The sequence below is a fragment of the Nymphalis io genome, chromosome 14 (assembly GCF_905147045.1).
Source record: "Nymphalis io chromosome 14, ilAglIoxx1.1, whole genome shotgun sequence".
In the NCBI taxonomy this organism is placed as follows: Eukaryota; Metazoa; Arthropoda; class Insecta; order Lepidoptera; family Nymphalidae; genus Nymphalis; species Nymphalis io.
In genome coordinates this window covers 5,969,054-5,984,757 of record NC_065901.1, presented here as the reverse complement: position 1 = coordinate 5,984,757, position 15,704 = coordinate 5,969,054, and the positions used below count along the sequence as shown (strand labels likewise).

The 15,704-nt window shown below is 32.3% G+C and overlaps 1 protein-coding gene across 1 annotated transcript in view; it reads right to left on the bottom strand.

The window, feature by feature from the left end:
* Positions 1-4,836: 4,836 nt before the first annotated feature.
* LOC126773345 (RNA polymerase II elongation factor Ell) overlaps positions 4,837-15,704 on the bottom strand; it is a 46,256-nt gene continuing 35,388 nt past the window's right edge. Inside the window, exons 9-13 of the mRNA XM_050494230.1 lie at positions 14,486-14,605; positions 14,200-14,290; positions 13,513-13,684; positions 11,273-11,410; positions 4,837-10,717 (exon numbers count right to left, since the gene is read on the bottom strand). Coding sequence (XP_050350187.1) covers positions 10,664-10,717; positions 11,273-11,410; positions 13,513-13,684; positions 14,200-14,290; positions 14,486-14,605 — 575 coding nt within the window. The 3' untranslated portion in view covers positions 4,837-10,663. The remainder of the gene's footprint in view (positions 10,718-11,272; positions 11,411-13,512; positions 13,685-14,199; positions 14,291-14,485; positions 14,606-15,704) is intronic.

Sequence of the window (15,704 nt, the reverse complement as noted above, 5' to 3'; positions counted from 1 at the left end):
AATGTCACGTACAATAATTTACAAAGCGCGATACAGATAATATAAAAAGTAATGGTTATATGCTCCTTGAATACTGCAAAAATTACAGCAGCAAATTATATAAATAAAATAAGTATGACCTCCATGCTCAAATAATAATAGTTATATCGGCTATTTTTCTATCTATTGTAAAACAACATATCTAGTGATGCGCTGATGACTCATAAAGCTATATCATAATTAAACTTAACCAATTTCAATTCAAATTAAACAAATCAATTTTCTAAGGCAATGGCTCGACAACTATATTATTAAACCAATAGCAAATAGGAACTCCAAAACTCAAAAATATGAGCTTTTTAGATACTATTTAAATGTACCGTATGTTGCCGATTCGCGGTCTCCACTCTAGGACTCGTCTACTCCAACGGCCATCGGTCCTACGACATACGTGACCAGCTCACTGCCACTTCAGCCTGCTAATTTTGCAAGCTATGTCGGTGACTCCGGTTCTTTTCCGGATAATCTCATTTCAGATCTTATCTTTCATATATATATATATAAGTATGGGGGATGTTGTTATTATACACGAAAATAACAAATGATAGAAATGAAATCATATTTATTTCGTACTAATCTATACATATAATAAAACGGAACGGAATAGGAAGATATATGAGTAAAACTATTGCCTTTATCAACGCAATAGAACCCAAAACAATGATTGTAAGAATTTTTGTATGCTTGTCTGTGCATTTGTGGGCGCTAATCTTTAAAACGGCTTAACTAATTTGAGTGCGGTTTTCATTAATGTATTGTGACAAACTTCACTTAAAATGTAGTGTTTGTTTTATTTCAGTCGGTTAATAAATAATAAAATTATGTCAATTTAAAGAATCACGTCGAACATTTATTCGATAAAAGGCTATAAAATAACTGTTCAGTTGAATTAGTTGAAACATTAAATAAAAATAATAAACTCTAAATGACTTTTTTTACCATTAACAGGCCAGCAATTATGTTAGGCATCGACACGGTCACGGTGTAGCACGCTTGCCTAGAAAAAACCTGTTCACTCTGGATTTGAAGACACCAACGTTGTACCGTTCAGGAAATACAGACTCAGGCAAAGCATTCCACAGTTTCGCAGTGCGAATGATGAATGCAGATTACAAGCGGTTCATACGTAGGCGGGGAATTTCCACATTAGTAGTTCGTAGTTCGATAGTAAAAGGGGGCGGCAGGAATCAGTTCGTGTAATTTCTAAGCACATTCTCCGAATGTCTCTGAAAATCTGTTGTCTATAAGAGTTATTTGCCGCAAACGTACGTATGTCGAAAATGCACGGCGCTCCCTAGTAAACATCTGCCTGTATTTGTTTGTAATTTATTTTGTTAGATTAGGATAGTATATTACATTAACATTAGGTTATATGGTATATTACGGCGTTTTTTATCAGTGAATTTACAGCAATGCCTGTAGTTGGCTTAATATATTTGATAGTGACCTAAATGAGTTAAACCAAAATTTATTTTAATGTTTTCCGATCTACGATGCTGATATGCACCTATCATCCACCTCTTTGTTAATATTGTAAATGACCAAGAGCACATTTTTTTTAAATTTCAAAATAAATAAAACTTTGTAACACACGGGTAAAATTTATTCCTTCCGAAAACGGTTAAAGTTACACAACAATCATATATGACGGAATTGTTCCGCTTGAAAAGTTCTAAAAAAAGTCCAGTTTTCCAAAATAATGTATTATTTGAGAAGTCGTTTTGTAAATATAGCATTAATTCTTATGAATGATATTGAGATAAGGTCATAGACAATTTTTAGTACTTTTTATAGTTTTGACATATTTCAACAGGTCGTAGACAGAGAAACAAATAGACGAAGGGGCCGTGAAACCGCGATTGAGACAGAGATAGTTTGTAAATGTGTATGTATAATGTTGCCATAGTAACTGCATCCCTGTTTTGGGAGATAAGTAAATTTCAGGATTTAATTAAAACAAAATGAGGTTATTAAATTTTACTTTTTAATAATTGTTATACATTTTTTAAATAAAAATATTTTTTATTTTCCAACTACACTCAAAAACCGTTGCATTGTTTGTTTTTGTTTCCGTAAAAATAAGCAAAAATTAAACAATAAACACAATGAACGCACCAACTGTCAAGTTTGTTTCGCTACTTGAGTAGCGAAACAAACACCAAAACTGGTTACGCAATAAGGGACAAAAGATTTGATAATTCTATCTCTGTCTAAACCATTTGTAACGTAATTTTCGTTCTCTTTCTTGTTACTCATACTTAAGATTTTGTTTTCGGTTTGTAAATAACTTTGTAAGTTAAAGTTTATTGATTAGTTTGGTATTTCGTTTCGTCTCCGCATATATTTTTTTCTCATTGTTTTGTTAAATGTATACTCAGACGGTTAGTTGATGATAACTACTATTTTTTTTTTTTAAATACACAGATTTACCATTCAGTTTTAAAAGGACACTATCTCCTGTGAAGGTATCGTTTGCAGTCACAATAAATAAAGCACAGGGACATTGACATAAGACATTCAAGTACGTCAGAATAGGTTTAATCGTAGACAGAGTTTCTCTGTCTAAGGGCTTAAAGAAATTCTGTTTTTCTCGTGGCCAATTGTATGTTGCCTTTTCTAGATCCGGGTGCGGCAAAAACCAATAAATACTTATATCCCACCAAAATAAAAATATTGTATACTTTGAAATGTCATGTCTGCTTTTAGTGATTTCTTTAAGTTATACGCGGAAACAGCTAGTTTCCTAATTCAATTTTTGCTACAATGTCACATCTGCACTTATAATCAAAGTTTATAACATGCAATTATTTTGTCTTTAAATATAAATAAAAAATCATTTTGCAGTATTTACATGTGATATGAGATCGCTTGTGTTTTATTAAAACTAGCTGACCCGTGCCCACTTCGTTGGGCGGTAAACATTTTTACTTGTGATCAATTGGCCAAATATTAATAAAATTGTCTCGCGTATTAGATATTTTAACTAATACGCGATATCACTCAATAGATTACGACAGGATTGCGGTTCCATACCTATGTCGTATTATTTCTTTAACCATTGGGCCAAATTATATGCAGTAAAAGGGAAAAGTCTTGTTTTAAACACGAGATGATAAGTTCTCTTATTTTGATAAGAATTCATAATTGTTGATAATATGACCAATAAACATGACCTAATGATTTAAATTATTTTTTAATGTAAGAAACTACTTTTTGTGTCTTAAATATAAAAGTTAGACATATGTTGTCGCTGACTTTTTTGTAGGCTTTATCATATTCTACAGCTTTTCTCTATAACTCAGTCATATATCTCTCATTGTTAAGGCAGCATTCGTAAGAAAAGTTACACACTATCAGGAGACATTTTTATTATTTATCGTCAGCTGTCACGATCGTCGCCTTACTTGATCAAACAAAAACCGTCTTATTGAGACGTATTTGAGTCTTCACTTTCCGCGCGCTAGTAACAACCTTCTTCGTCCATTATTCTACAGATTAAGGAGACTCTTTATATTTGTAATCAAAAGAGTCTCCGTTAAAGTTGCATGGATTCCTAGTTATTGTGGTATTCGTGACAATGAAATGGCTGATCAATTCGCTAAAACAGCTTCTTCGTTATCGTGGGGCGGATCGTAAAATCACGTCAATTACATGTCGGCTTCAGTTGGGTCATGCCTTTAACAGCCTGTGAATATCCCACAGCCGGGCTAAGGCCTCCTCTCCGTTTTGAGGAGAAGGTATGGAGCTTATTCCATCACGCTGCTCCCATGCGGGTTGGTGGAATACAAATGTGGCAGAATTTCAGTGAAATTAGACATGCAGGTTTCCTCACGATGTTTTCCTTCACCGTAGAGCACGATATGAATTATAATCACAAATTAAGCACACGAAAATCAGGTGGTGCTTGCCCGGGTTTGAACCCACGATCATCGGTTAAGATTCACGCGTTCTTACCACTGTGTTCTTACCATCTCAGCTTTACCTCTGTACATTTTCCTAAAATAAAAATTAAAGACAACTCTATTCATTCATCATGACATCCAACGTCCTGTAAACATGAAAATTCTTTTGACATTAGTTTACTCACCATTTATTAAAAATTCAATTAAATTTATTGTAAGAAAGAAATTAAATTTCTAATTAATGTTTTTATATTATTTATTTGTTGGGTTAAATTATTTCATTTAATTATAATATTGTTCTATTTATCTACTGTAGTATTACATATTTTCTACTTATCGTCAATGAACGATTCAAAATTTGAAACCGATGATCTCATATCATATGTGCCATCTCTTTTATACGTGACATTGGCCGAATGATTTGCACTCAAATAACGTAGATACGCGCTAGAAAAAGAGACCTTTTTTAACCGGTTATTGCATGCACCAAAATAGTGCAAAAGCAAAAAATTATAAAGCAAGAAATTAGCTACCATCGAATTTATAATAGTAGGTTCTCATGTGCAAGTGAATGAAAATACAGGTTTTATGAAAATAAATTAAAAATTGTATTTATAATTTCAATATTTTTATATTAAGAATTACTACATTTTTCTCAACATAAATGATAACAGTTTATTAAAAGCTTTAAGAGGCGATATTTAGACATGTAAGATATGTCTTTTTAAGTCCATTTTTATAACACAACTAGTTGTTTATCATTAAATCTTTGAATAATCTTTAACTCAAACCTCTATAAATATTGAGCAAAAAAAAAAAAAGTTTTTTATTTTTTAAAATATAATCCTGTACCTCTTTCTATAATTATTAAAAGGAGTAAATAAAACATCCAATATCATTGCATATTATTCTTTTTATATTTTTTTCTTCAGTTTAAATGGAAAATACAATTTCATTTATTTATAATGTTGTCATTTATTTATTGTAAACAAATATATTATAAAAGATTTACATATTACTATCAAAACAAAATATTCACAAAATGGCAGACTAACTAAACAATTAACTCAGCTGTTACATCAAGCATGCTAACAATTGCATATTTTTGAGCTAAACAAGAAGGAGAAAGTTTTGGCACTGATCCCATAATTCAAACGAAGATGGCATAAATGCATATTGCAGCAACACTATCCGAACTAAGGATAAGTTAGTCTGTTTATCCAGATTTTGAATAGGTACCTTTTATAACAATACTCTTCACAATCTCTCTTCAGCTCATGTAATGTGTGATGTAAAATTGAGTCTGATCTTCCACATGGGACTATATTGGCTCTGTGCTTTTAGTCGTATGGAATACGATAGACAACGCCAAAGAGAGCTTACACCTGACTATTGTTTGTGTGGTAACTTGACAATTGTAATTAACTTATCGCTGCCTCATTAATCTTCGAAATCGAAAATGACTTAATTAAAAAAAAAAAAACAACAAACTCTTGCTCCTTTCATAACAATACAAATTCCATTGAATGGATTAAATCAACTCAATTGAAACATTCAAACAAATTCTCATTCTATTTTTAAAATAAAAAAGTACCTCTTCTCATTTCTGCATTACCCTGCCTTAACAAAATCATATTATACAATTAGACAGTTGGCGAAACAAAAATATAAGCAATGGAAGAGAACGTGAGCAAAAGAAATCACAAAAGGAACATTCAACACAAAGGTTGCTTCAACGAGTGCTTCGATGAATGCTCTTAACTTAAAACAACTGTATACAATAATATAATCGATTTCTGAGTAGCAAAAAAGCTAAGTCCCTTCCACTGTTACACGAAATGCCGAAAAGAAAAGTATAATTCATAAATTGTACCTATACTTTGTTTATAATCTAATTTTTTTTACATTTTAATAATTTAAAAACAACCAGCACTTGGTCGAGAAATTTATATCCATATTTTTTTTTTTGTGTATTTTATATTTTGATGAAATATTTAAAAGCTAATTAACGTGAGCCGATGTCAGGATTCATAGCTAGTCGTCGTTCGCTCGAACCGGCTGGCAAGAATCGTTCTCTCCTCCGCCTGACTCGAGCTTGTATAAACACTTCTATACACAATAACACTACCGCATCGTCTATACATCTTGACTCATATATATATAATGCACTGATATTTCGAGGGGCACAAGGAATATCGCAGCATCGTTTCGGCCGCCGCCGAGCCTTTGGCCCGTACCGACACACTAACACTACGCCTATATATATATTCATTTACTTTCCCGTCCTATACAATTTGCGATTCATAAAAATAAAAACACTACGATTACATTCCTTAACGCGTCTAATGTCTAATTCGTACTTTATTTACATTGACATAATACATAGTATTTAAGTTGTTCGGTAAATCGACAGTCTTGCGAGATCGCCGTCGGGCCCTAAGCGCGACCGCGGCCATTTATTTATTTTTTCATTAATGTACAGCAAATTTACAATAACGTTTGATCTGAATACGCAAACTCAAACATCTACATCTAAAAAAATATGTAAGGTAAGGATCTTCACGTAACGCCCGCCTTAAGCCGCTATAATATCAGCTATGTTAAGTATAACTTGTTTATATTTGACACATGAAAAACGCGAAAACGATTTCAATATAGTACACAAATATAATATAATAAATACATGAATTAAATAGGCCAAAAATTCATTGTTATGATTACTAATGGGGTTAACACAACCTGATTGACTCGCGACCTACTTAATTGAAATTAATTTAAGGCAAATTGTTATAACGCGAAACAAATATCGTGACGCGTTTGTCGTGTATCAAATATCAATATACATTTGGGAATTAGTATTACAAATATATCACTAACTAGGATTTAAGAAAAATTTGACGTTACTAGACTATATATATACGCCTACTCTGTACAATGGGCTATGATATTATATTGAGATATTATCATTCGTATAAACATGACAAAATACAAATATTTATGTCCAACCTTGTAATAACTTATTCGGTAACAATCGAGCAACGTTTGACATTTTTATAACTCCCTTTGTGACAGTATTTTAGATATCGTTTTAATTAGAAAGGGATATATCATCTTTCTATATAAAATTTATTTAATCTTTATAGTGGTCTGCACATTGTATGCAATACCACGTTTACGTTCAGCCTACATTATAAGCTCGCCAATGAACATTCCGTTTAAGCTTCGAACGTAATGAGTGTTTACATTCTCGCATTGCCCATCTCCCCGCTGCCAAACGCGAAAGTGTGCTGAATGTTAACGTAGTATTATATAATTGATGCACTCTTATACATCATAGATCACACGGCAAACGCCTATAGTCTGTATTATTACACATCTATTTAGAATATATAATATTATATCAAGACGATTTTTTTTTTATGAATGAGTAGTAATTATTTAGAAAATCAATAAGTAAGTGCATCAATGAACAGTGCTAAACAAAAACTCGAAGTGAATGGAATGCATATTCACAATGTCCACTTTAATCAACAGTTTCGTTTCAAACACAAGGATATTACCAACTCTCGAGGAAACAAATAATTTATATTATTACAGTATTTATATATTATAATAAAACAATCGTTGCTTAAACTACTGGTAACGATAACTTTTTAACGGTTTTGTTTAAAAATGATACATATTGTTAAATTTAAAGCCGCAAAGGACTCGTATCCGGAGCCGTAAAAATTGTTAAATAAAAAAATGTTCAAAATCGAATTGTTTTGAGTTTACTATTTTAAAAAGATAATATTTTTCTGATGTTCGTGAATGTTCTAGACGTTAACACAAGACGGGCAAGTAGTTTCACGTTGTTATTCAACACGTCAAAACCGATAAATGGCATGATAGATTAACAGACACGTAGAAAAAAAAATTTGAGTGAAAATAATAGAAAGAGTTAATTAAAAACAATAAATAGTGAAAAGTAAATAAATAAAGATTCAGAAAGGAAGTTTAATTATCTAATATCATGACCATAATATTGAGCATTTTAATGAGTAAAGTGATAAATTAACCGTGTGAGCAAACAAAGGGCACTTGCATACGAATTGACCCATTACCCGACACCGCGTTGATATTGCGTCGTTACGTGTAAAACAATTGACTGTATTCGTTTAGACAAAAAAAGAAAAACAAAATAATGAAAGAGCAACGCCGTTTTATATAGTAATTGACAAAAATTAACTGAAACAACATCATCGATTAACAAGGTTTCGTAAACCTATATCAATTTATTAAACTAGTATTTATATATTAGAAAATATATATTTGAATACGTCAATTCATAACAAATAAGTCGTTATATACATTATATGAAAACAATTTTACGATAAAAATGATGTTACTTTGATATGAAACTGCATTTAGTCAATTCTGTTGAAAGTTTAGTTTATAAACGATATTATTTAATTTATTACTCAATGGTTTTCTTAAAGATTTACTTGGACAATTGAAAAATTTAAATAATGATGATATAATCGGTGTTTTACGTAAATTTGTTTATAATAAAGGCTTCGACCACATTTGTATTAAACGTTTTCAATAATACGATGAATTTGCAGCAAACTGATGATTCCGTTTCGGATTATAGTGGACTCACAAAAAACTAGTTACCTTTCATTGATTAAATCAGAATTACTTAATGCTAAATCATTTTCAAAAATATGGACGTTAGTTTTAGGACAAAATATGAAAGACGGCTTTTCTTACATTGGGTTTAAGACGGAGCTTTAATTTGAAAACGAAAATAAATTAATATGTTCAATTTCAACTAATTGTTAAAACAAAAATTTGTTAATTTATATAACAGCTAATAATAATTTAAATTCATTGTCATTCAATTTTTTTAAATTTAATTTTAAGGACGAAGGTTTAAAATCATAATGAAAAGTAAAATAATGCTCCATATGTCAAAAAATCCCAAAGCAGACTACAAAATAACTACATTTTTTTATTGTGATTTGGAGGGTCATTCTGAAGAGGACCAGAATATTTTCTTATTTCTAGTGGATGTTCAACACTGGCCGGTTGTTGCTAACTCGAGACGTTTTTTTTTAGCAATTAAAAACTAATTAAATATAAAATGTATTTATAATTTTGGCAAAAACTATGACCACATTTACGTATTCAATCTCGGTCGTGTCACTGCCGCTTATCCTTTAATACTAAACGTCGATCTGAGTTTACTTTTGTGACATCAATGAGTGATTTATTTAAAGCCATTGAGATATTTATAAGATCTTTTGTATACGTAAATGACACGACCGAGTCAAAACAATTGAACAAATATTAATATAATAATAATAATAATATGTGTAATTATATTATTAATAAAGACGAGAAAAAAAAAACTGAAAATATTACACTACCCATAGTAAAATTTAACAAGAACATGATATATCTTTCTATATGTTACTATATACAACATGCAAGCTGGGCAAGACGCGTACAAAATGAACGTCCAACATTAAAAAATGGATGGATTGTTTAGAAGCAAGAGGACGTAATCGCGTCTAAAATATAATCGACAGTTTTTTTTTTTAGAATTTTTAAAGGGCAAAAGTCCTTTAAATTGACATTTAAAATTGCAGTGACTCACAATCGATCCATCCTTTTAAAGGCGATTTAAAAACGAAACGATATCGAGGGTAAACGTTGGCAACTTTATAAGCGAAATTCATTTGGACAACAATAACATCAGACGGCAATATTTTTCGTGTGGAATAAAATGTGGACGAACAATCATCTACTATTGGACTATTATGTACTTATTTGTTATTAAAATATATAAGTTTTGAGTTATTTACATTATAAAAACCAATTGATAAAAAACAAAGTTAAGGACCTGTATAACTTGCGAATCGTCGCTCGTAATCGCCAAGATCCTTCACTACTAACAATAGCAAATAACATTATGGTACAATATTATTAACCTTATTTTGTATATTTCTGCTTCAATCAATAATCTTATTAACATGACATCACATCGTCCGAAGGAGAAAGTAACTAAAGCAGAAATACACAAGGCATCGGTAAAAAAATAAAGTTTGATATACATTAAATACAGTTAATGTCCGAAAATATGTAATAATATAATTAGCTAGGTTTATAAATGTTTCCTTATAATTCAATATGGGCCCTCATATCCGGTAAGTCGAAGATCTATACCTCCCCTCGGTGTCTCGATTCGTCATATCATATCAATCGTTTCCTTTTTTTTATATAAAATAATGGAAGAACCGTAAAATTAAAAACATTCAGCTGCAATATAACAATTTTAACTAAATATATTTGACCAAACAACAATACTTACATTACCAAATTGTCAGAACGCTTATGTGTGTACAATACATCTCTTACATATAAAACTTCGGTCGTCCGATCCGTATAATATATAACATCTAAAGACATATCTCACAGTCGACTGGTACGTTCGAGTTCAAATCGAATAAGGCATCAATAGGAATCTCGATAACAGAAATCTTAAGGCTAACCTTCGTTTTAAAAAATACACACATTTACAATACTGCAATTTGGCTCGCACTGAACGTCCGGATTGCACTGAACGTCCGGCTCGCACTGCACGTCCGGCCCGCACTGCTCGGCCGGCGCACACCGGCCGCCCGGCCCGAGCCGGCCGCGGTCGGCAGTGCGCGGCGGTACTAGAGGCCGCGCGCGGGTCAGTACGCCTGCGTCGTGCTGGCCGCCGACACGCGCTCCGGCTTCAGGTTGCGCTGCAACGGACACACCAGCTTAGCATTTAGTCAAACACTGACGTCGCTCTTTCTGTCATTATATTCATGTCATTACCACCCACTCATCAGATATTCTACCGCAAAACAGCGGTGCTTGGTATTGTTGTGTTCCGGTTTGAAGGGTGACTGAGCAAGTGTAATTACAGGCACAAGGGACATAACATCTTAGTTCCCAAGGTTGGTGGCGCATTGGTGATGTAAGCGATGGTTAACATTTCTTACAATACCATTGTTTATGGGCGTTGGTGACCACTTACCATCAGGTGGCCCATATGCTCGTCCACCTTCCTATTCTATAAAAAAAAAATAATAATAGTGCACAAGTGTGTGCGGCAAGCACAAGTGTACTCGCTATAATCTTTCTCACTTTTTTGGGTAAAACAAATAAAACTAACGCTTATATTTAATAAAAAAAAAAATAAAAAAAAAAACAGTGACAATTAGATCTCTCAACGGCTCTTTACGTTTGACTCTTTTACCTCTAACTAATATTTAGTAATATATTTAGGCGTATGTATGTATGTCTGTTCTCACCAATTGGTCATACTGATGCACCATCCGTTTAATGTGGTTGAGTTTCCTATGCAGGTAGTTAACGCGCCGCCTGTCCCGTTGGTAGGCCTGGTCGTTGCGCATGCGCTGGTACTCCTCCACTATGCGCTGCTCTATGCTCTGCGGACACGGTAATACAACATTACAAACTTACAGCTGGGTAGCACCACTCTATAAAAAAAAAATTAAATGAGATAAAAAATAATTGTTAAGTGCGTCACAAATAATTCTGCGTGAAAAAAATAAGTGTTTTAGTTGTTTTGATCAGTCGAAACAATAAAATTTTGAGTTATTCGTTTTTATAAATCAATTATTTAGTTGATATAGAGAGAAATCAAATTTTATTTAATAATCAATTATTACTATAATATTATAATCAATTTAAATATATATTTGTTACTCAAAAACTTAACATTGGAATATATTTCAAACAAGTGAACAACGTCATTATACAATTTATTAGGCGTACAAGTTCAGTGCACCTTTACCCTTAACCTTGAGAATGAAAAATTTCAAGCGAGTGTGACGTCAATGAAAGTGAGATGTACAGAAATTATTAAATAATAAGATTTATTTTATAATATTTTCTTTGATAACTCATTTAAAACTAGTTTCCGCCCGCGATTTTTAGGGGCGTGGGGGGGTATAGTCAGGAGTTAAGGTACCAAATGTCCTTTAAGGGATCTCTAACAAAGTGTATACAAAATTTCATGATGATCGGTCGATTATTTAAGACGTGAAAGCATAACAAACATACTCAATTTCGCATTTATAATATATGAAAGTTTCAAATTTGGAACTCGTATAATAAAGTGCGTTACCGTACTGTATTTTATTAATCTAAATATATTATTTTTTTTATTTAATTAACATTCTTTATTTAAAAATCAAAATGGGAATTATATACTAAATAATTTAAAAAATAATATCTGATTGCTACTGAGAGTTGATTATACTTGTACGGGGTCTTTAATTGAAGGTCAATTAGTCACAATAACTGATAAATTCACTCTTTAAATCCATCCATAATTATTTGAACCAAAATTTGGTATCAAGATAGTCTTAAAAACGAAAGGTCTTGAGAACGAATTAAAATATATTTTTCAATAAGAAAATCAAAAGTCCGACACAAACATTACAACAATAATATAATAAAAATGTATACTTATTTATTTTATTCATAAGACCTTGAATCGAGCTAGCCGCTAACCTTTAAAGAGACGCGAGGAGCTGGCCTTGCTTTTCACGAGGCATACGAGATTGTTTCGAATGGAGAGAGTACAGTTATTTTTAAATTATACTTCTATATTAGACTACTTATAAATTGTTCAGCGGGTGACTAGTTTAACAATGCTGTCTCCTTCTTTCGAATTTCAAATCAATAGTTATAGAAAGAGATGAATCATCATTTAACTGAACAGTCGCTAAGCAATGTTTATAAGTAAGGCCTGAACGAATGTATTGTTTCAATGAATAGTACGTATGTCAAATTAAAAAAATATTTAATTAATTTTCCTTATACTTTTAAGTCTCGAAAATGTTAGGGAAAATTTAAACAAAAACATTATAAAAAAAGAGTATGATTCACAAAATGTAACGTAAATTAATAATTACCGTATTGGTAGTAATTAATGCAAACAAAAACCAGTGATTTTCATATGAAAAAAATGATAAAATGTTTTGAAAGTATTTTTTTGTAATTCAAATAGTAGAAAAGTGTAAGTACTAAGTTTCTTGCCGGTTCCTCTCGGTAGCGTCTATTTTGTGAACCGGTGGCAGCTTTACCTTTAACGTGATCCTTTAATAAAACGATTCATAATTGCTTGTGTAAGCCTACTTTTTTTTATAGAATAGGAAGACGGACGAGCATATGGGCCATGATGGTAAGTGGTCACCAACGCCTATAGACAATGGCATTGTAAGAAATGTTAACCATCGCTTACATCACCAATGCGCCACCAACCTTGGGAACTAAGATGTTATATCCCTTGTGCCTGTAATTACACTGGCTCACTCACCCATATCAAACTGGAACACAACAATACCATGTACTGCTGTTTTGTGGTAGAATATCTGATGAGTGGGTGGTACCTATCCAGACGAGCTCTACCACCGGTAAACTTGCACAAAGCTCTACCACCGGTAAACTGAATATATTTTGACTGTAGACATATTTGGTGCGAGTGTGTGCGAGTGCATGCGAGTGCGTGCGTGTGACTGACCCGGTGCTGCGGCGACTTGGGCTCGGCGCACTTGAGCTGGTGCTCGAGCTGCGTGAAGAGCGCAGCGACCTGCGCGACGCGCTCGTACAGCGACTGGTACTCCGTGTACAGCGTCGCGAACTCGTTCTTGTACGCGCGCCGCGTGCTCGAGCTCGTTATTGGCGGATATTGTCTGGAACGGACGCGCACTTCTATATTAGTATACGTCTTATACGATTCGATTTAAACATCATTGTTTATTATTGTGCTAATGCCGTATATTACTTGTTAATAGCCGAGATGGCCTAGTGGTTAGAATGCGTGAATCTTAACCGATTGTTGATCGTGGGTTCAAACCCGGGCAAGCACCGATGAATTTTCATGTGCTTAATTTGTGTTTATAATTCATCACGTGCTCGACGGTGAAGGAAAACATCGTGAGGAAACCTGCATGTGTCTAATTTCATTAAAATTCTGCCACATGTGTATTCCACCAACCCGCATTGGAGCAGGGTGGTGCAAATAAGCTCGAAACCTTCTCCTCAAAAAGAGGCCTTAGCCTAGCAGTCGGATATTAACAGGCTGTTACTGTTACTTCTTTACCCTTAATTCATTGGGACATACGTACAAACACCCAGACTGGGTATAATTATTATATGAAATATAATCTGTAAATTATATAGCTCCCACTTTGTTGTAAGTACTCACCTATCAACATCAACCAAATCAGTCATGTTTTCTTCAGGCACAGACGTTAAAGCTGTATTTTCTAAAGATTCCGTATTTGTGATGTCTTTTACTATAAAGAAAAAAAAAACATTAATATTTTATACTGTTAATAACGTAACTTTGTTAGTATAGAATATATTCTTAAATCTGATAGTAGTACTTTTTAAGATATTAATTCTTGAGACTACATTACATACAGCATGCAGTTTAGCTTCAGCTAAATATTAAATAATATTTGATATTTAAAATATATATCATATTATACCTGTGATACTAGTTTGCTCAACAGGAGGACTACTTCTACTAAAGCCATTCGCCTTCACAGGACTGGGACAGAGATCCTTGACGGTTGTAAAGTTAAGAGTATAACCATTGTCCTTTTTAACTGAAAGCATAAAAATATTCAATATGTTAACAATATTCATGTTTTATTACAATAATTTATTTCATACTAGAGATGAGTGAAGACAACGCGGGATAATAAGATAAATTCTTATACAACATTATTATATAACTGATACAATTCAATTGTAAATGAATATCCTATGCGCGGTACTTATTATTGATTGTACATAATTATACAAATATGAAATAAGTCAGGCTAATAGATGGAACAAAGTCAATAACAAATTAACGCTAAATCCGACGTAACACGGTGTTATCTATCGCGTATTGTAAACACGTTCATTTATGTGCAAATTGCGACATGACAGCATTGATCTAATTTTAATATAACACTATAGTTCGAAATAATACATTATATACATATATATTTTGTTTTTATTCGAAGGTTCTAAGTAAGAATGATTTTTATTCGGTCGAGTTTATACGAAGGTTTTATTTTTTTTGTAAATGAAAACAATCGATTTTTCGGACTAGGTATTAGGAATTAAAAACATATCCGGTCATATTATTTATACATAAATAAAAATATACAAAGATTATGATTAGAATATGTCGTGTTTTTACCTTATTACTGTATCAATTGGAAATTTTAATCTAAAACGATTTAATGAAATCAACATTGAGATAAGTAAATCGTACGATATATATTGCTTTATGTTTATAATTATATTAATAACAAATATATATATTTCGATGCATAATCGGTTACGTAATTAACTTTGCTAAGTTCGATGGAGCTTCAGAATAAATTGCGAATATCGATCAATATTTTTAAGCAATGGTATATGAAAGTCGTTAGGTAATATGCGAATTGAGTCAAATTTATATTTATCTTTGGTATTTTTTTTTATTTGGTAACACTGATTTGCCTTCTAATTGTATTTTTTTTGTTTTGTTTTTAACTATAGATTACGAATTCATAGGATGTGGTCGCAATAGCGGAAATGAGCGGTTAAAGATGTAATTACGATAAACTTTATTTATTTTCGACGGAAACGCTTTGATACAAATAAAACAAAGTTTGAGGCTTTAGTTTTATATAAATAAGAAACGCGAGTAATTAATAACACAAAACCAAG